A 27,351-nucleotide genomic window follows, 5' to 3' on the forward strand; every position below is an offset into this window, starting at 1 on the left:
GCATAGCAGATTGTCATCACTTAATGGCTGGATGTCTAAGTGGTGCCCACAGAATAACATAGGTTTCATAGACAATTGGACGAGCTTCTGGGGCAGACCTGACCTATTGAAAAGAGATGGTCTACATCCCTCCTGGGGTGGCGCCACTCTTCTCTCTAGAAATATGGCAAATAGTCTTAGTGTTTATACTTGAATAACTGGGGCCCAGGTCAGGAAGCAGACAGACTGGCTAAACCGACCGTCTGCTAGCTGCCTCACGTCACAGAGATCAGCTAATTCTCAGCACATAGAGACTCTTTTACCTAGATACCACACTATAGAGACTGTGTCTGTTCCCCCGAACTAGAAAATACAAAAAACGTCCAAACCAAGTTAAGATTAACAATTTAATTGAGGTTCAACAAGTAAAAAACAGATGCAATATGGATAAACAAATGATAAAGATTGACTTATTGAATATCAGATCCCTTTCTACGAAAACACTTTTTGCAAATAATATGACCACTGATCATAATCTAGATGTGCTCTGTTTGAAAGAAACCTGGCTAAAACCTGATGATTACATTATTTTAAATGAGTCCACCCCCCATGATTACTGTTATAAACATGAGCCGTGACTAAAAGGCAAAGGGGGAGGCTTCAAGTATAACTCGTTTGAAGTAATGGTGCTACATATAACATTATCCAGAGAAACAAATATTAATGATAAATCCCCTGTTATGTTTGTACTGGCTACTGTATACAGGCCACCAGGGCACCAAACAGACTTTATTAAAGAGTTTGGTGATTTTACATCCGAGTTAGTTCTGGCTGCAGATAAAGTTTTAATAGTTGGTGATTGTAATATCCATGTTGATAATGAAAAAGATGCATTGGGATCAGCATTTATAGACATTCTGAACTCTATTGGGGTTAGACAACACGTTTCAGGACCTACTCATTTTCAAAATCATACTCTAGATTTAATACTGTCACATGGAATTGATGTTGATAGTGTTGAAATTGTGCAGCCAAGTGATGATATCTCAGATCATTATTTAGTTTTGTGCAAACTTCATATAGCCAAAATTGTAAATTCTACTTCTTGTTACAAGTATGGTAGAATCATCACTTCTACCACAAAAGACTGCTTTTTAGGTTTAGGTTAGATCCGATTACTTTTCTTCTCTTTTAGAAGAAAACAAACATAACCCCAGGTATTTATTCAATACAGTGGCTAAATTAACGTAAAATAAAGCCTCAACAAGGGTTGACATTTCCCAACACCACAGCAGTAATGTCTTTATGAACTACTTTACTTCTAAAAACGATACTATTAGAGATAAAATTGCAACCATTCAGCCGTCAGCTACAGTATCGCATCAAACACTATAGACCCCCTGAGGAACAGTTCCACTCATTCTCTACTATAGGAGAGGAAGAATTGTATAAACTTGTTAAATCATCTAAACCAACAACATGTATGTAAGACCCTATACCATCTAAGCTCCTAAAAGAGGTGCTTCCAGAAGTCATAGATCCTTTTCTGGCTATTATAAATTCCTCACTGTCATTAGGATATGCCCCAAAACCTTCAAACTGGCTGTTATTAAGCCTCTAATCAAAAAAACACAACTTGACCCCAAAGAACTAGTTAATTATAGACCAATCTCGAATCTCCCTCTTCTGTCCAGGATACTAGAAAAGGTGGTATCCTCACAATTATATTCCTTCTTAGAGAAAAATGGTATACAGTATGTGAGGATTTCCAGTCAGGATTTAGACTGTATCATAGTACTGAGACTGCTCTCCTTAGAGTTACAAATGATCTGCTCTTATCATCTGATCGTGGGTGTATCTCTCTATTAGTTTTATTGTATCTTAGTGTTCCGTTTGACACAATTGACCACAACATTCTTTTGCATAGACTTGAACACTTTGTTGGCATCAATGGAAGTGCATTAGCATGGTTTAAATTGTACTTATATGACCGCCATCAGTTCGTAGCAGTGAATGAAGATGTATCATATCGATCACAAGTGCAGTATGAGTAAGAGTACCTCAAGGCTCAGTACTAGGGCCGCTACTCTTCACGCTTTATATGTTATCCTTGGGAGATATCATCAGGAAACATGGTGTTAGCGTTCACTGTTATGCTGATGATACTCAGCTCTATATTTCTTCGCGGCCCGGTGAAACACAACAATTTGAAAAACTAATGGAATGCATAGTCGATATAAAAAAACTGGATGACGAGTAATTTCTTACTGCTAAATTCTGAAAAAAAAACAGAGGTGTTAATTATAGGACTTAAAAACTCTGCTGTAATAACCTAGAACACTGTCTAAGACTTGATGGCTGCTCTGTCAATTCTTCGTTATTAGTTAGGAACCTAGGTGTGCTATTTGATCGCAATATTTCCTTAGAAAGCCACGTTTCTAGCATTTGTAAAACTGCATTTTTCCATCTCAAAAATATATCTAAATTACGGCCTATGCTCTCAATGTCAAATGCAGAAAGGTTAATCCATGCATTTATGACCTCAAGGTTAGATTATTGTAATGCTTTATTGGGTGGTTGTTCTGCTTAGTAAACATACTAAAGCTAGTCCAAAATGCAGCAGCAAGACTTCTTACTAGAACCAGGAAGTATGACCATATTAGCCCAGTCCTGTCAACACTGCACTGGCTCCCTATCAAACATCGTATATATTTTAAAATATTGCTTATTACTTATAAAGCCCTGAATGGTTTAGCACCTCAGTATTTGAATGAGCTCCTTTTACATTATAATCCTCTACGTCCGCTATGTTCTCAAAACTAAGGCAATTTGATAATACCTAGAATATCAAAATCAACTGCGGGCGGCAGATCCTTTTTCCTATTTGGCGCCTAAACTCTGGAATAACCTACCTAACATTTTTCGGGAGGCAGACACACTCTTGCAGTTTAAATCTAGATTAAAGACCCATCTCTTTAACCTGGCTTACACATAACATACTAATATGCTTTTAATATCCAAATCTGTTAAAGGCTTTTTAGGCTGCATTAATTAGGTAAACCGGAACCGGGAACACTTCCCATAACACCCTATGTATTTGTACATCATTAGAAGAATGGCATCTACGCTAATATTAGTCTGTTTCTCTCTTATTCCGAGGTCACTGTAGCCACCAGATCCAGTCTGTATCCAGATCAGAGGGTCACTGGAGTCACCCGGATCCAGTATGTATCGAGACCAGATGGTGGATCAGCACCTAGAAAGGACCTCTACTACCCTGAAAGACAGCGGAGACCAGGACAACTATAGCCCCAGATACAGATCCCCTATAAAGACCTTGTCTCAGAGGAGCACCAGGACAAGACCACAGGAAACAGATGATTCTTCTGCACAATCTGACTTTGCTGCAACCTGGAATTGAACTGCTGGTTTCGTCTGGTCAGAGCAGAACTGACCCCCCAACTGAACCTGGTTTCAATCAAGATTTTTTCTCCATTATGTCACCAATGGAGTTTTGGTTCCTTGCTGCTGTCGCCTCTGGCTTGCTTAGTTGGAGTCACTTCATTTACAGCGATATCATTAACTTGATTGCAAATAAATGTACAGATACTATTTAAACTATTTATGACATCACTGAATTCAACAATGAACTGCCTTTAACTGTCATTTTGCATTATTGACACACTGTTTTCCAAATAAATGTTGTTCAGTTGCACTATATAAAGCACTATATAAATAAAGGTGACATGACTCCATAATTAATTAATCTAATTAATGCATTAAATTACCAGACCTACTTTTTACAATTACATTCATTACTCCATTACAATGGCCTCCACCCCTCTATTTCTTTAGCACCAGCATTTAAATTTTTGTATTATTATTTTTTTTTACTGCCAGACACCTCTTAAAGACCATGAAAGGGGGACCTCTGCACTCACTATACCGCATAAGAGAGGACTTCTCATTGAGGACTTCTCATAAGTTGATTATAACCACCAAACTGTTTCCTTGTTTGGACAAGGAATGCTGTTAAAATTTCATCACTGTATCATTCTTCAAAATCTGAAAGGAAGTTCCCATAGTGTCAGTTACTGACACAGCATTGAGTAAACTTATGAAATGGAACCCTTTAAAATGCGGTCTAAAAAAGTTTTAGATAGAGTATAGCAAGTGACACTGCAAGTGAACTTTTCCTAAAGTGTATACTCACTGGCCACTTTATTAGGTACAGATGTTCAATTGCTTGGTGTACCAAATTGCTAATCAGCCAATCACATATCAGCAACTAGATGTGGTGAAGACAACTTGCTGAAGTTAAGACCGAGCATCAGAGAAAGGGGATTTAAGTGACTTTGAACCAGGAATGGTTGTTGGTGCCAGAAGGGCTGGTCTAAGTATTTCAAAAACTGCTGATCTACTGGGATTTTCACACACAACCATCTCTAGGCTTTACAGAGAATGGTCCAAAAAAGACTAAATAGTTGTGTGGATGAAAATGCCTAGTTAATGTCAGAGGAGAGTGGGCAGAGATGATAGAAAGGCAACAGTAACTCAAATAACCACTCTTTACAACCAGTGAATGCAAAATACCATCTTTGAACACATCAAACTAAACCCTGAAGCAGATAGGCTACAGCAGCAGAAGACTACACCGGGTGCCACTCCTGTCAGCTAAGAACAGGCTACAATTTGCACAGCCTCTCCAAAATTGGACAATAGAATACTGGAAAAATGTTGCCTGATGAGTCTCGATTTCCACTGCGACATTCAGATGATAGGGTCAAAATTTCTCTGAAGCTGTTTAATGCCAGACATACACAGTGTGAATTGTGCTAGTGTAGGGCCTTTGAAATAATTGTTTCATTGGAAGAAATCATGTTAATTGTGGATGCCAATTATTTGGCTAAACATAAGTCAGCAAAAATATATGGTTCATATCCAAGATTGTGGATATTTAATGGTATTGCAGCTCTTGTAAGCTTGCAGCAAGGATGACACTTTTTTTGTTTCCAAACAAACTGTATTTTTATTACAATAACCAGATATGTTAATGCACAAATAAGATTAATCTTATTAGATTAGACTGTCTCATGCATTCGTTAGCAGGACTTTGGCGCAGATAATGCACTGTGGCTGGGGTAGGGACTCTTTGCTACGAGAAAATAAAATAAAACCATTGTTCAGGTAGCTATCTTGGTGTTTTCTGCATTTCGTGTTTCGTGCGTCATTTGGTACCGGGCCGCACAAGAAAGAATAAATAATTTAAATTAAAGCTGCAGTCGGTAACTTTTGGCGCTCGCGTCTAGCGGAAGAACATTGTTGCCGGAGGTACTTCTCTCTGTTTACATCTATGGCGAGTCACGCAGGTACCTACTGTGCTACTCTGCAGCATTGCCGACCCCAACCAGACTAAAATAGTCGGAATATAAACACTTATTATAAGGGTACCGTAGTGATTCAGGATAACACAAAAACACGGCTTGGAAAATGGATTCATGATGTACTCGCTCATTATTTATATTTTTTACATTTTCGACACAAAACAACACTGTGGCACAGCCTTCCGCTGACTGGACCAGTAGAGCCGGGAGTGGTGGATTTTTGCGGTATCTTATATTTTTAAGACATGTTTAAACGCCACGGAGTCAGTGAGCGAGAGGATGTTATTCATGTTATGTTGTTGGTGTGATGTTATGAGGACGCTGCTAATAAAGTTGCATAAGAATACACAGTGGATTCATGATTATTACTATATTTACAATATACCATAGTTTTTATGCCAGTCGTATCATTTTATTTTGTTGTATTTATCCGTCACACCTTAAAGCCCGGTCCGTGAAAATATTGTCTGACATTAAACCGGTCCTTGGCGCAAAAAAGGTTGGGGACCGCTGAGCAACGGGATCATGGATACAATTAGCTAATGTAATGTGATCGTTCTCCTTAATGCTCACTGCTCAACAGTTTTAAAAAATATGACGCGACCCCCCCAAAGAGCTCGCTGACGCCCCCTTGTTGGCCGGGACCCCCCTGTTGGGAACCTATGCTCTATTCATATAGACGCGTTCACTTTGATAGCCATGATCATACAGTAATAGCCAGCTGATTTGGGCTGATTTGCACTCAAACAGATGGTAATCATGCAGATACATTCACATTCATCATAAAACACACTCTCACATATATAAAAACTGTTGAAAAATGAAAGAAACAAAGAAAAAGGCGATCGCTATAAGTTCGCCTCCATCAGCTGACAGGTGCGTCAGAGCGCATCACAAGTCATCACGAGGGAGCACCAAAATTCAAATATCTTTCGCCTATCTTTCATTGATTTTTCCATGTGGATCGCCTCATTCTGTTTGTGACATTGTAATCTGCAAAACCATGCCGTTTTTTTACTTCCAAGACCCAGTTTCTGACCGTGAGTTATTCGATAATGGACACAAACAGTTCTGTCGCTGAAGAACTGAAACGTTATTAAAGGAATTATGATCTATATTAAAATGTTATTGCTTCGTTTGGCCAAACATGCTCCATGAGATGTCGTTCAGTGGACCCTTACCTTTCTAACTAAACCGGGATTTATAGATGTGGATGTGTTTATGACTCATTATTATGATGGATCTCGTATGTACTGCATTTCTAATGTTCATCTTTTTATGTGTACTGCTTACACAAATGTAGCAAATACAGTCTTTATAAGCTTTCCATTGAAAAACTGCGATCTGTAGTCAATGCTTGAGGCTTGGATCTTTATAATGATACATAGTTTGTCAAGATTAAATTTGTCCCATTTCATTTAATATATTTGTAAACACTGACACGTGCGAGTTTAGGGTTGTTCTGGATGCCCGAGTTCTGGTGCTGGCTAAAAGGTTAAACTAGCAAATTCAAATTGAAAACAAATGAAAGGTGCATTTTTCTCTAAATGCGTGCCCACTATACTGTGGAGATGGCTAGGGCACTTTTTGACACTGATTCAGAAAACTCTTTTGAATAAGAAAAATTTGTGTTCTCACTGTCCATAAGCCTCCAGTTGAGTAATGGATCATAGACAAAAGCCTCCAGTACAGCCATGACACTGTCCCTGTGTTCACGAAGTACCTCCATCACCGTGTGACATGTAATCCGGTAGTTACCATCCAGTCCGGTCACCTGAAAGGAAACAGGATTTCAATAAAATGTTGGTTTGTAAACAGAGATGGAAGGACGAAGTAAACAACAATAACATTATAATATAACATTGTAACATCCTTAAAAACCATTAAAACATCCACAGTGAGTTAATTTCAAAACGTGGGATAGTCTTAGGCTACAGTCTACGTATAAAACAAAACAAAAATCTCCAAGTTCCATATGCAGACTGAAATGAGAACAGTCCAGCATTTACAAATAATTCTTATTACTGTAACTCCGTTATTATTCTTGATTTTTCAAACTGCTAACACTTTGCATTTTTGAATTATGCCTTTACTGTGTGACCAAAAATTGTGAATTGTGACTTTGATCATGCTGGTGCCTCACATATTCCTTGGAAACAGAAGCCGTTCAAGTGTTATTCATGTGATCAGGGGTCCACGGGCATATTTTAGCTCTTTATGATTTTTTTCCCCGTCGATACTAAAACGTGTGAAATACAAAGCCTATTTAACCTATTTAATATTTTTAATGAATAAAAGTTTAGCTTCAAATGGACAACATCACAAATATGGAAACATTTGGAATTTGTCCCAAATAAAAGAGATAAACCCAACCTTACCTTATGTAGGCTTTAAATCGCTTTAAATTATTTTTAATTATTATTATTTATTTTATTTTTTGTTTGTAAAGCATGATTTTACTGTGCTTGATTGGCCAGTCAACTCAACTGACCTGAACCTCACAGAGAATCTATGAGGTATTGTGACCTGGGCTTTAATAATGCACAGGCTGATTGCCCCCATGCCAAGCCGCATTGAAGCAGTAATTCATGCAAAAGGAGCTCCAACCAAGTATTGAGTTCATAATTAAACCTGTTTTGGAGATCTTGAACAGATCTAGAAAATATTTATTTTGAGATACTGAATTTAAATTTCCCTAAGCTGTAAGTCATAACCATCAGAATTAAAACAAAAAACTCTTGAAATATGATAGTTTGTGTGCAATGAATCTAGAGTATAAGAAAGTTTGCTGTTTTGAATTAAATGACAAAAAAATAAAGAACTTTTCCATGAGATACACACAAAAACACACACACACACAGACACACACACACACACACACACACACATATATATATATATATACACACACACACACACACACATATATATACACACACCTGTGAAGTCAAAACCATTTCAGGTGACTACCTCTTGAAGCTCATCAAGAGAATGCCAAGAGTGTGCAAAGCAGTAATCAAAGCAAAAGGAGGCTACTTTGAAGAACCTAGAATATGACATTTTCACTTGTTTCACACTTTTTTGTTATGTATATAATTCCACATGTGTTAATTCATAGTTTTGATGCCTTCAGTGTGAATCTACAATTTTCATAGTCATGAAAATAAAGAAAACTCTTTGAATGGGATGGTGTGTCCAAACTTTTGGTCTGTACTGTATATATATATATATATATATATATATATATATATATATATATATATATATATATATATACACACACACACACACACACACACACACACACACACACGTATAAAAAAATTTTTTCACTAAGTAGAAATGTTTTACTTCTATTATTATTCAAACAAGGAACATTATTTACATGAGACTAACACCAAGGCAAACAAACATATTTGGTATCACTGCTTTTCCCAGTATATGGAAAAGTTACTAGTTAAGGCAAGGTGAAAAACATTTAAGGCTTCAACACCATCTTACCTCCATGGCATTGGTTAACATCCGGGTTAATCTAAAAGGTATTTTCTCAGGGAATTTCTCTCTGGTCATTGCAACCTTAAATATATACAGAAAAAAAACTGATGTAAACAAACAAAACAACTGTATGTTGATAATTTTTGTTGTTTATAACAATAATAAAAAAATCCTACCTCAAAACAATCCCCAAAATCAATATGCAGTATCTTTCCACTGAGCCTGTCCAACATCAGATTGGAAGGATGTCTGTGGTTAGAGGAAAAAAAGATTATGCAAGATCAAATTTATGAATGAATAAACTAGTTTGATAAGTGTTTATAAAAAAGCAATTATTCCATCTTAGTTTGTACCTGTCCCCAAGCCCTAAGATATAGCCAACCATGGACATGACAGCTAGTGAGCGGGTATAGTTGGTCCTCCTATCAAACCAAACCTGTATGAAGAGTAAGCAATTTTTATTTCATTAATTAAAATAATAAAATAATGAAAAAGTAATCAATTAAAACTTTGAGGTTCTTGAAGAAAAAGCACAATATCATAAAATGTTTAATCAGAGCAACTGAAGAAAATCTGCAATGTTAAGCCAAAGACTTGAAAGATGACCTGATGAAAGGTCAAATTTCAATGCAGTGTGTAAGAAGAACACTAGACAAGTATGGCCTACATGTTGAGACATCTTGATGAATACCACTCTTAATCAAGAACAACAAAAGGCAGACTTGAACTTGATAAAATTCATTTGTGTAGACCAGTGGAACAGTGGAATGTTTTATGGAGTGATGTTACCAAACTGGATCTTTTTGGACCAATGAATCAGCGGTATGTGTGCTGAAAAATGTTCACAGTGGTGAATGTGAAAACGGCGACCTGGAAGCTTTTTCAGGCGATGAATGGGCCAAAACAGTAGTAGAGAGGTGACAGAAGCTTCTAAGCCACTTACAGACATCGTTTATTGGTGATTTTAAAGAATAAAAGATTCTGCACACAATTTGAGTTTTGGGGGGTTGAATAATTTTGAACAAATGACTAGAGCCAATTTGAATTTCATCATGATTCATCAGTATTCCATTCTCAGAATCACTCAAAAGTGTATTAAAAAACTTTCTCTAATACTTTACTGATGCCTTTGTTAAATTGTTTTCATAAAATTTTGTTCGTCGCAGCAAAATGCCTTGCAGGTCAAAGGGGTTGGATAAATTTGATTGGGCTGGGACTCGATTAAAAAAATTAATCTAATTAATTAGAGGCTTTGTAATTAATTAATCGAAATGAATCGCATTTTAATCGCAGATAAATATTTGACCTGGGAACAGTGAGAAGTAATTTTTTTTCACATGGATTTATAGTATACCATTGAATAATGACTGAATACATAAGCTTAAGCAACAAAATATTGTTTATTTTTGTTCAACCAAGTCTAGCAGACCAGTGCAATTTTTGCCATGAAGTGTGACAATAGCATATTTAGAAATAATTTAGAAATAGTACATTTCAGAAATTCAGGAAGCTTATAGGTGCTGGAACCTTCTGTAAAGTGTTTTTTTAAGTAAAACTCAATACTGTCAATTACATTCAGAACATTGGAAACACTGACTATTAGAACACATCTCTCTGTTGCTTCAGAGGAAATAACATACTAAGTCCAACTCTTAATAACCTTGGCCAAAACAATAACGAGTTCAACATAAACTGTTGCACCAACAAAATAATACATAGTTCAACATAAAGTGTAAAGTCCACGCTAGCTGCTATATGTTTTGCGTTGAGGTGATCCTTGAGGCTCGATGTGCTGCAGTGATATGCGAACGCTAGTTGGTGCTTCAGTATAATCGGTCCGCCGAAACTCATCCAGTGAGAAACGTTCCGCGGCGCAAAAATAAGTTATTAAAAATGCGGGAATTTTTCTTTTTCTGTAATTAATTCATCCGGCCCTAATATATATATATATATATATATATATATATATATATATATATATATATATATATATATATATATATATACACACATACATACATACATATATAGTTTATATATTGTTGTTATAAAAGTGTGGTATTCTTTGATAGAGGGGTTGGCAACCATTGGGGTATGAAGAGCCATTTTTAAGTTTTATGATTAACCACTGTCCACCCCCAGCCCCTTTAAACAGAGTACATAATCATTTTTAAATGTTCAGATAAAAAAAATATTTCTGGAACATATTTAGTTAATAATGCACCAGCCTTTTGAAGTTTAATAATCACATTAGATTGTATCATGTGTCTGCATTTTTGTCCCCAAATTTAAGTCCTCTCAAAATTTTAATTAAGATGTTTGATATACAATTGAACGTATTTAGGACATAGTGCTAATAGTGCACAGTGCATAAGTGCTCCTAAACACATTTTACAATTCGCCCACATCTATTTGAGCCCTGAGATGAATTGACTTGAATGGACTTTGATGAGAAAGAAAGACTATGAGCTTCATATACAATTTTTTTTTTGATGTGAATGAAAGATGAAGATGATGATGATTGCAAACCTCTGAGCTGGGACTCTTAAGCCAGAGCAGTTTGGCCAGGTCATCTCCTGCTGTATTGTTCACTGCATGCTCAAACACCTCTACCTTCTCCATGAGAGTCAAGTGATCATAGTCAGGTGCCATCTACAATAAATTACACAGTTTTTGTCAACACTTAATTGAATGGGTTATTTAGGAGATCAATTTTACTTTAAAATTTCTTCAAGTCCTCCCACACCATCCTCAGTTAGTTTTGTTGAGCACATGACATAATTTACTTGTAGGAACATAATAGGATATGACATGACGAAGGGGTAATGACATTCTTAGTCATGGCCATGAGATCCTATGTTAAGGTACATTCACATACATTCTTTTCATGTGGGAATCTAGGATAATCAATATGATATATAAAAAAATGTTAACAACAATAACAAAAATGATCACTGATTTAAAATGCTTATATATAATATATAAAAAATAATGTAATGTAGTATAATAAAACAATATAATACAACCTTGACTCAAATGCCACATTGACTCTGTCATTCTTAATCCAAAATAAAATGTAAAATTTATAATCTCACAGCCATGACACAATCACATTTTTGCAAATTAATATTTTGTGGAGTTCACTATTATATACTAAAGACATACATTTTATTTCTAGGTAAAAATTTTCAGTTTTGACTGACTAATGGCAAACAGGAAGCTGTATTTGACAGGTTTGAGACGTTACCCTAAGCATGATGCGATGTTCAATGTTGAGTAAGATCTTCTTCTTTTCTCTGTAGTCTCGAATCAGTGCATGCAGCGTGTCACAGTGAGGAACCCAGCCGATCAGACCAGAGTTGGTGGAGAGGGGGATCACAGCATAGCGCTGAATACTGTTCAAAGGCATATTCAGAACAGGAAACCAATTCAAAACATGAGCAACAAATATTAGAGCATTACATTTTGAATCAGTTTGGAATAAACACTGCAATTAGACTATTCTCATGCCCAGTGTGTATGAGAGCATTGTATATCCTCCTCCACAAATATTAGAATCCTTGGATTATAAAACATCAATTAAAATCTTGACAATTCTAGAACAAATTAATGTAAAATCAAAATATTTTCCCCTAAAATGTGTTCCTGGAAATTCTTATCTAACTGATGGAACAGGTTGAGGATAAAGAAATGGCTACAAGAAATTAGCTCAGTCTTAGAGTAACTAGTAGATGAGTTAGGGAAGTAATGCAACATTTTAATTACATTTTGCTAAAATGAATGAAATTACTCGAATAAAGATTAGTTCATTTTGCTGAACGAGACTCAAAGGTCTGAGTCAGTTAAATGATCCGAACTCCCTATCACTACAGCTTTCATTGGACAAGGCCCGCCCATGAAGCCATTTGACCGACATGTCAAACAACCAATCACAGTTTTTTTCATTAATCATTACGATTTGAGGTGTGGAAATGTCGCTACAATAACAGACCGGTGTGTAAAACGCTCAAGACTTATTTTAAAGATTCTATGCTGCGGACTTTCAATATTTGACATACTTTTGAAAATCCAGCGTTTAGTTGATCCTGATAAATGTTCGTCATCACAGCTGTAAACATGGTGGCTTTCTTCTTTCGCGAGGGGGTTTGGCGCCACAGTATATTTGTTTCCAGGTGGCACATTAAAAACGTAACACACACGTCTCGCAGAAATTCTGTAGAATTCAACCAATCCAATGACGACTTTGACACTCCTGAAGTGTTTCCACTTTTGTGTCCCATACAACAAACTTTAAGCCAACGGTCTGTGGGTGTGACATATGAGTCTGCTACAATACCAGCTGTGCCAGTAATTAAAACATTCTAAATACTGGCTGATATACCAGCCACGGTGATACTGTATATTGGTTACTATTACTAATTACTTCTTGTGTCAAACATTCTGAATCTATTAGGCATTGATTCCACTCATCAGAAAAACAAAATCATCTTCTTAAGTAATTTAAGAAAATATACACAATATATCAATATATTATTTACTTTAGCTATGTCTTGTTTGAATGATATTCAAATTTCAGATTGACACTTTCTGAGATTCTCTGATGTTTCAATACAAGAGGCTTGCCTCAAGTTCTTGCGCAGGGAGGCTGGGTCATTAGCCAGTAGAGTGTTCACTAGGCCAAAAAGCTGCATGACCCTCTCGTCTTGCCGTAAATCCTCATGACCCTTCAGCAAGAACATGAATTCATGACCATTGCTACCTGCAGGATGCAAAAAAGAACAGAACAGAACAGAGAAAGCTTTGTCTCACCATATCAACTGTCATACAAACATTCACATTTACAACCAAGATTACAACACATGTTTGTATGGAAAAAAGATAATAAAATTAAATCTTGCACTCATGAAAACAACCCTTTTCACAAACTAGAACAGAGATGCCTACACCAGGACTTGTGGGCCCAGAGAAAAAAAAGAAACATCATAAACTGTATATCCTAATTTTTCAATCTTTTTGCCTTTTTTTTTTATTTAAGTCTGTTGTTCCTTTTCATTAGTGTTGTCGGTACCAATATTTCAGGATTCGGTAGCAATACCAGTGAAAATCCACGGTTCTCTATACCAATTTCGGTACCAAAGCAAAACACAAAAACATTTTTACTATACTTTAATTTAATCCAAACTGTATACTCTAATACTCTAACACTCTAACACGTATTTTAGATTCAAAATTAATTTAAAAGCATCTGGTGTTTAAAAATCTAAAACAGAATACCAGCGTTAATTTCAATCCAACATCCAAATTAAAACATTTAATAATATTCATAACAGTGTTTCCAACAGCCTTGCACTCTATCTGTGGCTGCATATATATGCAAATTATTTCTCTTCCAGAAGGAGGTGCTTGTAGAGCTGGAGAGATACAGTGATATAAAAACAATCATGCTGGTTTTTTTTTGACTGTGACAGGTGCAGTGCTCATGTTTATTCAACGAAGTCAAAGCCTTTTGAAAAATCTATTTGTGGCTGTCAGTTTTGATATTGTGGCGGGCACAACAAATAAATAATAAATAAGTATGGGAAACACAAAAAAACTAATTGCTAGAAATCTTTCATTTGATTTGCGTGTCTGTACCACTAGTAAAACCTGGTACCCCCCAAAAAAATTGTTGTACCTACTTGAAGTACCGGGTCTTTTGACAATTCTTTTGCTCATTTTTATTTGGCTCTTACCCATGATGGTGAGTTTGCGTGGCCGCTGTTTGGAGGTGATGACCTGCAATGAGGGAGCAATAGACTGAATACGTATAATCGACTGATTGGGGTCATATGTTCCGGGCACGGCCAACTCCAGATCACGACACATGAGTAGTTTAGGCGAGACGTACTGAAGCTCAAGGGAAGTAAGCTGTGGACAAAGAAATATGCATGAATACATAATTTTATGAAACATTACTTGATTATATCCTAGTATAAGTGGTTATTTTTAAAAGTGCACTCCTTTTCACAGCCGATATCATATCAACACTGTCAGATATTTATAACAACAAAATATAATCTGGTAATATTAAAGTCAGTCTTCATCCTGAAAATATTCTTTCCATAATTAACCTGCTATGAATTTAACACACATGCCTCTTGGGAGTTTGATTGCTTTTACCATTGTAAAATTTTGCTAAAATTTTCTGTTCCCAATTGTAGTTGCCTGAAATTTCGGATTTCTTAATTTGAAAAACAATATTAACATTTAGGACATCATAATTTATGATACTGCTGCAGGCTCATGTAAGTGATCTAATGACTATTGTAAGCAAGAAACGCTACTGGCAGACCTGTGGCAGCTGTTTGGAGATCCTGCGGAACACGTGGTAGTAAAGGTCCCAGGCCTGTGTCAGGTCCTTCACGTTACCTGATCTCATGTACTTTCTGCACCAATCCTGCGCCTCCATCAGGTCTCGGCCATAAGCCTGAAACCACAGCCACAGTTATAAAATGGAAAGTTAGCTCTAGTCACCATTATTTATATACCCTTTTACACAAAAGAGATTGTTTTAAAGCATCTGCACAGGAAAATAACAGAATCAGTAACTTTTCATCAAACTTAAAGGTTTTCCCAGAGACATGCATAGCTTAATAAACCATAAATTATGCCTCTTATTGACATATATAATAGAAAAACCCACGAAAGATGTATGTTATTTAAAAAAAAAAAAAAAAAAAAAAATCACAGTTTTAAACATATTTTGGTCTAATGTTTGAAATATGATTCTTTATAAAATAGCTATAAGCATTACGAACGTTTTTCCTGTAAATGCGTTTTGCAAAGTGATGCAGGATGACACACTGATTATTCATTATTCACTTCCATATTTATTGTGTGCAAGATTATAGATTGCAAAATTTGCAGTTTAAGAAAAACTGGTAGCACTTTATTTTACCGTCCTTTTCCTTATCTACATACTATGTACTTATTATAGTAATTACAATAACTATGTAATAACTAGGTACTAACCCTGAACCTACCCCTAAACCTAAACCTACCCCATGTAGTTACCTTTTATTACCAGAACTTTCTTAGATAAATACTCTAAGTACATTATAAGTACATGTAAGTACACGTGCTGTAAAATGGAGTGCAACCGAAAAACTTTCATAAAATTTGTTTTAAAAATGGTACTGTTGTGGTTTTAAAATATCAAGCATCTCTACATTTAAAATTTAATACCACTTTCTTGAGGATTACCAAAACACTTTTACATCTATTTTACTTCAATGTACAAATGATTATTTAAGTTTCATTATCGAAATAAACAAATAAAGCTTTTAGTAACTAAATCCACTTCACTAATTACTCTTTAACAGCAATTCTTGTAGCCTGTGGGACATAATCATTGCTATTAAGATGTTATATGCGTAACATGAAAAATATAATGAAATATTACCTGACATAAACACAAAATATAAGCAGCCATGTGTTATTTCTCTAATATCTTTTGACATCTGTATTCAGTGTTAACCTTCAATCCTCAAATCATCAAAACATTGAGTTACAAACTTACCTGATTGAAGGATGTTTCTTTCAGTGTTTGCGGCCCTCTCTCCATCATGGCATGAAGGGGCTCCAGGACGGCAAACATTCCCTTGACATTCCGCTCTCCAAAGTACAGACGTGATGCCTCCTCCAGTCCTTCGTGCCACATTTCATGCCACAGAATAGCCACCCTGATCAGCTCCTCACTTACCTAATCTCAGACAGAAAAAGTTATATATATATATATATATATATATATATATATATATATATATATATATATATATATATATATGGTGCTTCTACTTGAATACATTTATCGTTTGGCAGATGTTTTGGAAAATAACTGACCCTTTCCTAAACCTTGCCTTAGTGACTGGTAGCTGTCACTGTTACTATGAAAGACCAACTTTTGCTCCTTTAGGGTCTCATCCTCAGAAGGATCTGTGTTTTTAAGTTAACGGTAATGGGACTGAAATGTTTCTTAAATTTTTACTTTGTTTTGCAAGTTGGACTAGTGTGCTAAACTTTTTTTTCCTAAAGAAGTTATGGTAACACTTTCTACGAAGCCCATTATAAAGAATCATTCACACCAACTACGATAACTATAAAGATAACTATATTAGCGTCCACACCAGCAGACGATATCATCTGTTTTTTTATTTTATTTTATTAATTTTTTTAAGTGCACATACTTCTGCTGCTTTAAATTCTCGCGGGTATAGCAGGATTGATTCTGATTGGCTGTCAATGTTTTTATCGTTCATCAGCTGGAAAAAAATTGTTTTGAAAGATTATTGTTCTGATTTCAACAAATTAGGTTCTCTGTGCCTTTACATTATAGCTGTGGTGTGGACTCTGCTATTTTTTAATACTGAGAACTATATCTTTATAGTTATTGACCTTGCTGTGAATAGGCCTTAAGTAAGTTCACCCAAATATTTAAATTATGTCACTTACTCACCCTTACGTCGTTCCAAACCCGTAATCCCTCCGTTCATCTTTGGAACACAGTTTAAGATATTTTATATTTAGTCCGAGAGCTTAGTGTCCCTCCATTGAAAATGAATGTACGGTATACTGTCCGTGTCCAGAAAAGTAATGAAAACATCATCAAAGTAGTCCATGTGACATCACTGCTGTGACTGTTGACTTACGACGCTGCTGATGTGTTTTCTGATGCACCGAATAACAAAGGTAACACGTCAGCAGCGTCATACGTCAGCAGCGCCACTGCAGTGTTGTGAACGCGCTGTAAAAGACAATGCTGAAGTTGTAGTTTTTGTTATTTTTGGACCAAAATGTATTTTTGATGCTTCAACAAATTCTAACTGACCCTCTGATGTCACATGGACTACTTTGATGATGTTTTTATTTCCTTGCTGGACAGTATACCGTACATATGTTTTCAGTGGATGGACAGAAAGCTCTCAGGCTAAATCTAAAATATCTTAAACTGTGTTCCAAAGATGAACGGAGATCTTACGGGTTTGGAATGACATGAGGGTGAGTCATTATTGACATAATTTTAATATTTTGGTGAACTAACCCTTTAAGAGTATTAAGGCATTATAATGAACGCATAATGTATTATATATATATATATATATTTTATATATATATATATAAAAAAAACATATGTTGCATCATCTAATGAGTAATCATAACAACAGTTTTAATTCATTATAATATTTACTTATTTGTGGTCCACTTAAAGACCACTTAATAATAATAACAACAACAAAAGTAATAGTAAAAATAATATTTTTTTCTTAAACAGCCATAAAATCAGATTACTTATCAGATTAATGTTTTATATGGTACATTTGATTTTAATTATATTTATTGTAATTTCAGTCATATTAACAACTTTATTTATTGTAATATCAGTAAGATTTAAGACTTACAATCCATTATAAATGAAGTGCATTTAACTTGGTGTTTATTGCATGTTATAAATAATCATAAATGTTATAACCACTAATAAGTACGTTTTAAAATGCATTATAATTGTTGTTATGATTATTATGAGATGAAATAACATACGTTTTTTATAATGCATTATGCATTTATTATAATGGCTTAATAATACCCTTATAATGTGTTAAAAAAATGTGCTTCATAGAATGTGTTACTGAAGTTACTTTTAAAACACAGTAAAATGTTATTACTGGTGCATTTATAATACACGTATACACAAACTTTTAGTTTGGTTCTCTTGTTTCTTTTGTTCGGAACAAAAAAATAAAACATTACATTTAGCTTTTGTCCTGGGTTTTGCTTAGCATTTACACTTAGCCATTTTTAACACAAACCTGAAGATACAAAACAAAAGGTGTAAGGATAAGGTCAAAACCACCAGCTTCTTTGGCGTATATATTTTATATTAGAGATTACCAAACATTCAAAACACTGCTCTGTGCTCAACTAAATGTGCTCATTGTGTGTGCGTGTGTGTACATATGGTGGTATTTATTTTTATTTTTTTACCATCTGAAAACTCACAAAGACCTTATAAAATGTTTAAAAGAGTCAAAACAGTATCGTATCAAACATTCCTTAGCTGTACACACAAATTAAGATCTGCTGCAAGAAGACGGTGATTCCAACACCTTTAGCACATTGTAATGGGTTTTGATTTGTTTAGATGTCTTTGGTCTGTGTTGTGTTCATATATCAGTCAAACCACACCCTATAAAGGCAAGTCTTAAGGTTGACTGTTTGACATACAATAATGGTTTGTATGGCCTTTTCACACTTATTCAATGAACAGCACTAATAAGAGCAATCACTCCAGAGTTTGCTTTAATGTACCAAACCTGCCAAGTGTGAACATACCCATAGTTAGACAAGGTACCCTAGAGAAGAAATGTTCAGTATTTTTCCTTTTATAAATCTTGTCCTAATTCCCTATTAAACATGTAGAACATCACTAATCCATCATTACTCCTTTATGACCACAGAAATCGTACTGTTTATGGAAATCTCGTTTATCTTATAGCACGTTGTGTAAAGCTTGTCTGAGCGAGCAAAAGCAACTTAATCAAGGTTATTTGTTTCCATGACTATAAAATAATACGGCCAATATGTACCTAATAAAACATTTACTTTAAGGACATTCAAACTGATTGTGTACTCGTACCATAATGGCTTGCTGTACCAGTGTGTTGCAGTGTTCACACATGTTCTTCAAGATCTTGTTTGCTGCATTGTGGCGGGCAGTGGTGGTGGATTTGGAGGCCACAGTCAGAGGATAAATCAAAGCCTTTAAGAATGAAAACACAAATCATGAATATCAAAGTGCTACTAAAGAAGGAATCACAGGTTATGACGCTATAAGTCTGGATACATCTAGTATTCTTTTTCATGACTAGTAAAAAAAAAAAAAAAAAGTAATTGATCTTTCATTCTCTATTATTGCAGTCAGCGGGTGTTGCATTGCTTCAGTCCAAAATAAGTTAAATAAAAAGTGCTCATCCATAAAAAAGTCTCACATGGCTCCGGGGGGTGAAAAAAGGTCTTCTATAGTGAATCGATGCAAGTAGAATATCCATATTCAAAATGTAATAATCACTTGAATTTAGCTTGCGCTCACTGTTGTAATTGAAGCAGTTCTGAGGGAGTGACATATGAGATCAGCTTTGCGCATGCACCTCTCAGAAGGGACGCAAGCAGCAACGCAGTGGGCAGATTTAAACATAACAATGGTCAAGAATAAGAATTAGATTTGTAAAGAAGAAGGTCAGAGGATCTCAAAATAAACCAAGAGGAGAGGGGTTTTCGTTTGCTAAAGTATAGAAACATTTAGTCGTTTGCTCCCTTTTACAAACGTTGGTTTTCACAAGACTCACTGGCGCATGCACAGAGCTGACCTCATAACTCTCACAACTGCTTCTGTGTAAAACTGTTGAACAAAGCTAGATTCAAGCAATATGCAATGTTTTGTATATGGATATTTTTCTTAGAAAAACACTCCAATTCACTACAGGAGGCCTTTGTTCACCCCCCGGAGAGACACTTTTTTTATGGATGGGTGCTTTTTATTTAACTTTCTTTGGACTGAAGCAATGCAACAGAGCTTGAAAGATCAAAGACAATTTTTTATATAACTCCGACTGGATTCGTCTGAAAGAAGAAAGTAATATACACCTAGGATGCCTCGGGGTGAGTAAAACATAGCCTTATTAAAATTTTTGGGTGAATTAACCCTTTAAGGAATTCCATTTGAAGTTATATCCTTCAGACCCTGGTTTGGACCCACAAGCTATGGGTAAGTTTAGAGAAAACAAAGAACAGTTATCTTTGATTTATGGAAGGCTACAAACAGCTTCTTCCCCCTCCACAAATATATTTAGTGAGGAATGGGAGCGAGAATGAAGAGTGAAGTGGTATCTCTTAGGAGGTCTGGCAGAGTGGTTTGAAAGATATTTATAAACAATCTATCAATACATCTTATACTTTGACACTCTGATTTTACATACTCTTTGAACAAAGCTCAACATGAATTCCTCAAATTTTATAAAACAGCCAAGGAGCTGTTATTGCTGATGTGGAAGAGGACTAATTTTCCTACTGTTGAACTATGGTTTGAGGAACTGACATTTATCTCAAATCTGAAACAACCTCTTGAAAGGCAGAATATAACAACTTGAACATTACTATTATTTTTTTTTTACATATACCTGGGGGTGGTAGCGGCCAATGTCAGTGAGTAGCTGGTGAATAAGACGTCCCACCAGTGCACGTGGGGTATCGATCCGAGCTATTAGTTGAGGAATCACCTGATTGAAAGGAAGAAGTGGGTATATGGGTTTTTTGTTTTTTTCAGTGATTTCAAGTGAAATTGTGCTATGTACAGTTTATAGCGATACAATTTGTTTTTGGTCAGTATAAAAAAAGTGAAAACATCCTTAAACCAACATACATTTGTTTGGGAAGCTTAATTGTGTAGGATAATAAGACTTCATGAATCTACAGATCTAACTAAATAAAATCTGGTAAAACCATGTAAAATTTTTCCCATCTGCTGCCAGTGGAAACAGATTTCAAATAATTAACTTGTGACTATTTCAGTTGGAATCGAGACCCTGCTTATGCACAGACAGCTGGAAATGGTCTTACCTGTAACCATGTGTCTATCTGAATGGTCTTAATACCCTCGACTAGAGCTTCATTCACCTCGGGCCAGTGGCCATAATCAAACCACAAAGTCAGGACTCTAAATGTAAAGGAACAAATACACAATGAAAAATTATTTGATGAATTACATGTATGTCCAGTATATTTCAATAGTTTTTCGTTTGCACAGTGCTGTACAGAAGAGGGTTACAAAATAATTTTTATTAATTTAATTTTAATTAATAAAAATAAATTCACATGATCTTCACAACATGTGCAAATTAAGAAACTCATTGCAAATAGCACTGAACACAACGGAAATGTTTCATGGAGACACAAAAAAGTGTCAGACCCTTCTCGGATTTGCTTATTGTGCAGTGGCTACTGGTCAGTGGAGTGGTTGGTGATTGCATAAATAAGCTGAATAATTACATGATTAACTTAGAAATGTTACTATATAAGATGGCTAACTTTAATATCCAAGGTTAATGAAAATAAATTTGCAATGCTTCATTAATTGTTTCTTAATTTGCATGTGTTGTGAGGATTTGCAGCGCGTTTCTTAATTTGCATGCGTTGTAAGGATTTGTAGCGCGTTTCTTAATTTGCATGTGTTGAGGATTTGCAGCGCATTTCTTAATTTGCATGTGTTGTGAGGGTTTGCAGTGCGTTTCTTAACTTGTTGAATGTGTTGTGAGGATTTGCAGCGGTTTTAATTTGCATGTGTTGTGAGGATTTGCAGCACTTTTAATTTGCATGTGTTTTGGGGATTAGCAAATGTTTTCTTCATTAGTTGGTGTTTTTTTTTTTTTTTTTTTTTTTGCATGTGTTTTCTTAAGTTGCAGCATGTTTAGTTTTCTTGGCCACCGTAATGAAGAGAGTCAGGATTTAGATTCCATAAAAGGACAACACTGTTCTAGACATTTTAAGAGTGACTAATGGTTTTTGTGCCCAGAGTCTCTATTTTACATTTTTTTAGGAACACAGAATTATCTTTTATTGTTTTGCAATTGTTATCACAATAAGAGTATCGATTACCACAAGGCTCAGTGCTAGGACTGCTGCTTTACATGTAACCCTTAGGAGATATCATTAAGGAACATGATGTTAACTTTCATTGCTAAGCTGATGAGTCTCAGCTCTATTTGATGGCTTTATTGGATGGTTGCTCTGTATGCTTTGATCATACAGATAAGAGCAATACATCAATTGAATCTGTACACAGACAAAGGCTGCAGACAGCACACCTTGTTTTTTTTACTTCATCACTACATCTGACTGATTTATTTAAAACAAGCAAAAAACAGTAAACTTCCACTACTGTCTGTTCATCCATAAACTGTGAATAATCCATTTGCACACTGAAATATTTTTTATGCACTTTACTGTCCATTGCAATAGTGTAAATTATGTTCATAGTCCTGCCTATAGTGTACATACAATTTACATAATCCATCTGTATAGTATGTTCTAGGGGTGACCCCGAATAGTCGACGAAACGATGCTTTTATTTGAGGAGCCTGATTTGACTACCAATCTTACAATCGAATATTATACTATTATAATGAGAAGACCATGACACTAAAACTCTGTGAATTTTTTGAGTTTAGCTACCATGTTTCTGCACATTGTTTCGTGAAAAACACATCGACAAAAGGAGTTTGCATTCAGAGCCCTGCAGATGAACATTCATGTGCATTCGGGCCCTTTTTGAAAATAGCCTATAAGTCTTAATATTAACGTTATGTTGTATAAATAAAGCATATTCTATATGAAATGATGAGTTGAATACCATTGATTAAAAACTTGCTATTAAATGCGTCACTCTACTGGTCACCTTCAGCACAAGCAGCTCAAAACAGAAATGCAGAACATTAACTGCTAACATTTTAGACTAACGTTGTAATATTATAATAATACTATAATATAATATAATACTATTGTTTTAAGTGTTATCTATTTTTCACCCCGTTTATATCTGCAAGCTGTTCATTACACATTTTCCCTGTGTGTTAACATCAGTAATTATGTTAGTCGAATGTCTGACTTGACTCTTCTGTTTGTATGTATTTTTCCCCGCCCCCAATCATATGATTAGAAAATTCCTATTCTACTATGAAAATCCTTAGTCGGGGACACCCTAGTTTGTTCATAGTACACCTGTCTGAATATCAGGCTAATAGTATTTAAAATCTGTAAACTATGTCCAGAATACTTATCTATTCTGTATAGTTATTGCACATATTGTATATATATATATATATATATATATATATATATATATATATATATATATATATATATATATATATACTGTTTAATTCCTATTCTGAGGTCACTGTAGCCATAAGGACCCAGTCCATATCCAGACCAGATGGTGGATCAGCAACTGGAGATGACCTCTACAGCCCTGAATGTCAGCAAATACCGTCAACCAGATGTGCACTGAATCATCAATTATCTTGCATCATTGACTAAATATTTTCCAGTTTGACCCTGTAAAGATGCTTTGTCACAAATCAGTGTTGTATAAAGTGATATTTATACATATAAATATGGCTCGACTTGACTCGAGCTGATATTACTCAGCTCTCTGTTGTTCCACACAAGATTAAACTGTAAATTATCGCTTCAGGCCATCTGCCATATGTGGGTTCATGAGTGTTGTGAAGTGACATGTCCGCATGTTGTGAAAACATGTTTTAAAATGAGCTCTAAACAGACTCAAAAATATATCTATATGTTAAATATTGAAATACAGTTTTACTGTTGTCTATATTACTTGGTGCTCTCTTACCTTAATGTGTCCTGTAAATTATTTCCACGTGAGAGTGAAATAGATCTGAAAAATCCCTGCACTGCAGGCACTGTGTACAGAAGTAGAGTCTTGGACAAATCCTGCAGCATAGAAAACATTTTACTCTAAACATTACATGACTGTAAAAATTATTTCATACATAAATCCACATTATTTCCTTCGCATGCACTTTTAAGCATGCTGTCTGTGCCAACTTCATGTTTTATTTGACTTCAAGATTTTTGGACGGAATGTCACTGCATTTACTGTTTATATGCCCAAATGTTATTTTACATTATTTAACATACCGTGCAATTTTCGGTTTTAAACTGTTAAAAGAACCTTGTTAATAGCAACTATCTGCAGATTTGTCCAAATGGGAAAGTAAACATATTGGAAGATCAAAAATGCTAACTCCATTTTACCAATTTAAACCTGTTACTTGTTTTAGAATTTTTTTGAAATTGCAGTAAAAGTAAATGTTGGTGTAGCTTCACACACAGCTTCCAAGAATAATTCAGTGTTGATGGCTGGCTTTGGTTTGTTTCTCACTTCATTGACTTTCTTCTGTCCAGGGGAGGGTACAGGGCTGTGCTCTGTGCTGTCCGCCTCACTGTCACTGTTACTGGCTTCACTGTTGGCACTGGCACCGCTTGCGTGTCGTAGTTTCTTTTTCTCATCACGGCCCTGGTTCTGGTGCTTGTAGTGCAGCACTGCCTCAAAGTTCATTACTGCCCAAGCATGCCAGGCCTGCAGAGGCAATATGATTTATCTTATTTTTTGATAACACTGAAAACAACAGCACAGATCCAAAAGCACAACTTTAAAGGTCCCGTTTTTTCGTGCTTTTTTGAAGCTTTGATTGTGTTTACAGTGTGCAATATAACATGTGTTCATGTTTCGTGAGTAAAAAAAAAAACAGTATTTTTCACACAAATTCACCTATCTCTATACAGCTGTTTTCGCTGTCATAAAAACGGGCTTATGACTTCCTTGTTCTATGAAGTCCCTCCTTCAGAAATACGTAACGAGTTCTGATTGTGTCAGGGTTCCTATGTTGTGATTCGATTCGACAGCAGCTGAGCGCACGCTGCCCTCCTGGAAACGCGATTGGGCTAGTTTTGAGAAGCAAATGGGCAGGATTTGTTTTGAAAACCTGGCAATCCTGATCTGAACGCACGTGCTGGAGATGTACTTATAATCACAGGAGCGTTTCTCCTGACGAGATGCGCATGAAAATCGCATTCAATTTTTTTGCACAGCCCTAACATCTAGTTAACAAAGCTACACAGCATTTCCCTTTGTGTAATAAGTTACAGAAACTGTTAAACGCACCAACTTTATAAAATACACTTACTGATTGTGGTCCATAAACAACGCCTTCTCTAGACAAAGAGGGAACTGCTCAATCTCTCAAGAATAATCTTTGTGCGAATCCGGCATTAAACTGATTGAGACTGAGGAAGCTGTCCTCAGCAAAATGTGCTGCACATAGCTTTACATGTGGATTATAATTTTCGGGAACCGAGTTAAACAGAAATTGTAACCATTAATCTCTAAGTACAGCGTCCCTGGGAAGCCCAAACAAAGGTGATTGGACTCCGAGATGAAAATAACAGCGTTTTGACGACATGGCGACAAACACAAGCGCAACTCTTCCTCTTCTCCGTTGAGGACCACATGACCACACCCCCTTTTTTGTGTATTCATGTGGGCAGAGGTTAGTCAAAAAACTGTTTTAGGGACATCATTACTGCAGGAAGTTTAAAACATGGGATCACGAAGAACGGGACCTTTAATGGAAATTAACTGTCAACTGCATAGAAACAAGTGCAGGATAAATAACATGAATTCCAGCTATATGCTCCTAATTAAACGCAGTCATCAGTGAATCTAACAAATTCTAAAGAACATAAAAAAATAATAAAAAATAAAAAATATAAAAGCTCCTTGGCCCGATTTACAAAGAACATGTTTTTGCTTCGAAAAGCATTAGTTGCAGGCAGTGAATGGTTATAATTAGTGAGACATGAATGCAATGTTTAAACATATCCATTTAGCACATTTCATTCTGTGTGAGCAGCCTCCTTTCTCTGTTTGCAATTAACACGTTTTTACTTAAAAGTAATTATAATCATTTAAGTGATGCTGGTCAAACCCTGAATAAAAAAAAAAATGTTTCTGTAGGATTTACTTTGCATCTTATTACTGAAGCCACGGCCCACAAAAAAACTTTTGCGCTCCATTAAAAATCTGAAGATGAAGAGGAATTTCATCAAACTCAAAACACAAATCATTTCAACAAAGGAATTGCTTTAGCAGAAGAATATGTTTTGAAAGCCCAGTATAGTGCATAAACAGTTACTGATTATTCACAATGTAACATAAAGGAAAGGACCATACATGGGACCGTACATTGAGGAGTCTATAGCATCTGCCCCTAACTTAAGTATTCCACTGCTGACATTAGCCAGGACACTAGGAAAAAGCTAACAAATCTTATGTATGTGACTCTACTACAAAAAGATTAAATTCCGAAATTTGCCATCAACTTTCATTGTATATGCCTCACTGTAACCAAGTTTATATATATATATATATATATATATATATATATATATATATATATATATATATGTATATATATGTATATGTATATATATGTATATATATGTATATGTATGTATATATATATATATATATATATATATATATATATATATATATATATATATATATATATATATATATATATATTATTGTTGTTATTTTGTAAACATGGAATATTCCTATAAGTTGCTTATTTTTAATCTTTAATATATTATTTAAAATAATATATACATTTTGTTGCAATACTGCATCCATATTCTTGCACTACTGCACATCGCACACCCAAATATAAACCAAAAATGATTTAAAATGATAATTACATATAATTTCATTTTCAACTTGTGAATAGTAATGTACACTCAGTGATTAAATTAAATTGAAATATTTAAAAATGGTGTCCTATACCAATTTAAATCTACTGGTAAAATCAGGCAACTG

At 35.3% G+C, this 27,351-nt stretch overlaps 1 protein-coding gene across 2 annotated transcripts in view; it reads right to left on the reverse strand.

Annotated features, from left to right (window-relative positions):
• The window catches only part of mtor (mechanistic target of rapamycin kinase), a 154,974-nt gene that overhangs the window by 24,490 nt on the left and 103,133 nt on the right, over positions 1-27,351 (reverse strand). For both annotated transcript variants that reach the window (XM_026262449.1, XM_026262450.1), the window contains exons 39-53: positions 24,856-25,053; positions 24,304-24,404; positions 21,510-21,606; positions 21,071-21,169; positions 19,531-19,653; positions 16,417-16,599; positions 15,190-15,324; positions 14,591-14,765; positions 13,482-13,617; positions 12,106-12,253; positions 11,388-11,510; positions 9,212-9,294; positions 9,035-9,107; positions 8,865-8,939; positions 7,002-7,137 (exon numbers count right to left, since the gene is read on the reverse strand). In XM_026262449.1, the coding sequence (XP_026118234.1) occupies positions 7,002-7,137; positions 8,865-8,939; positions 9,035-9,107; positions 9,212-9,294; positions 11,388-11,510; positions 12,106-12,253; positions 13,482-13,617; positions 14,591-14,765; positions 15,190-15,324; positions 16,417-16,599; positions 19,531-19,653; positions 21,071-21,169; positions 21,510-21,606; positions 24,304-24,404; positions 24,856-25,053 (1,885 nt within the window). The remainder of the gene's footprint in view (positions 1-7,001; positions 7,138-8,864; positions 8,940-9,034; positions 9,108-9,211; positions 9,295-11,387; positions 11,511-12,105; positions 12,254-13,481; positions 13,618-14,590; positions 14,766-15,189; positions 15,325-16,416; positions 16,600-19,530; positions 19,654-21,070; positions 21,170-21,509; positions 21,607-24,303; positions 24,405-24,855; positions 25,054-27,351) is intronic.

Source organism: Carassius auratus, unplaced genomic scaffold, assembly GCF_003368295.1.
Source record: "Carassius auratus strain Wakin unplaced genomic scaffold, ASM336829v1 scaf_tig00216160, whole genome shotgun sequence".
Classification (NCBI taxonomy): Eukaryota; Metazoa; Chordata; class Actinopteri; order Cypriniformes; family Cyprinidae; genus Carassius; species Carassius auratus.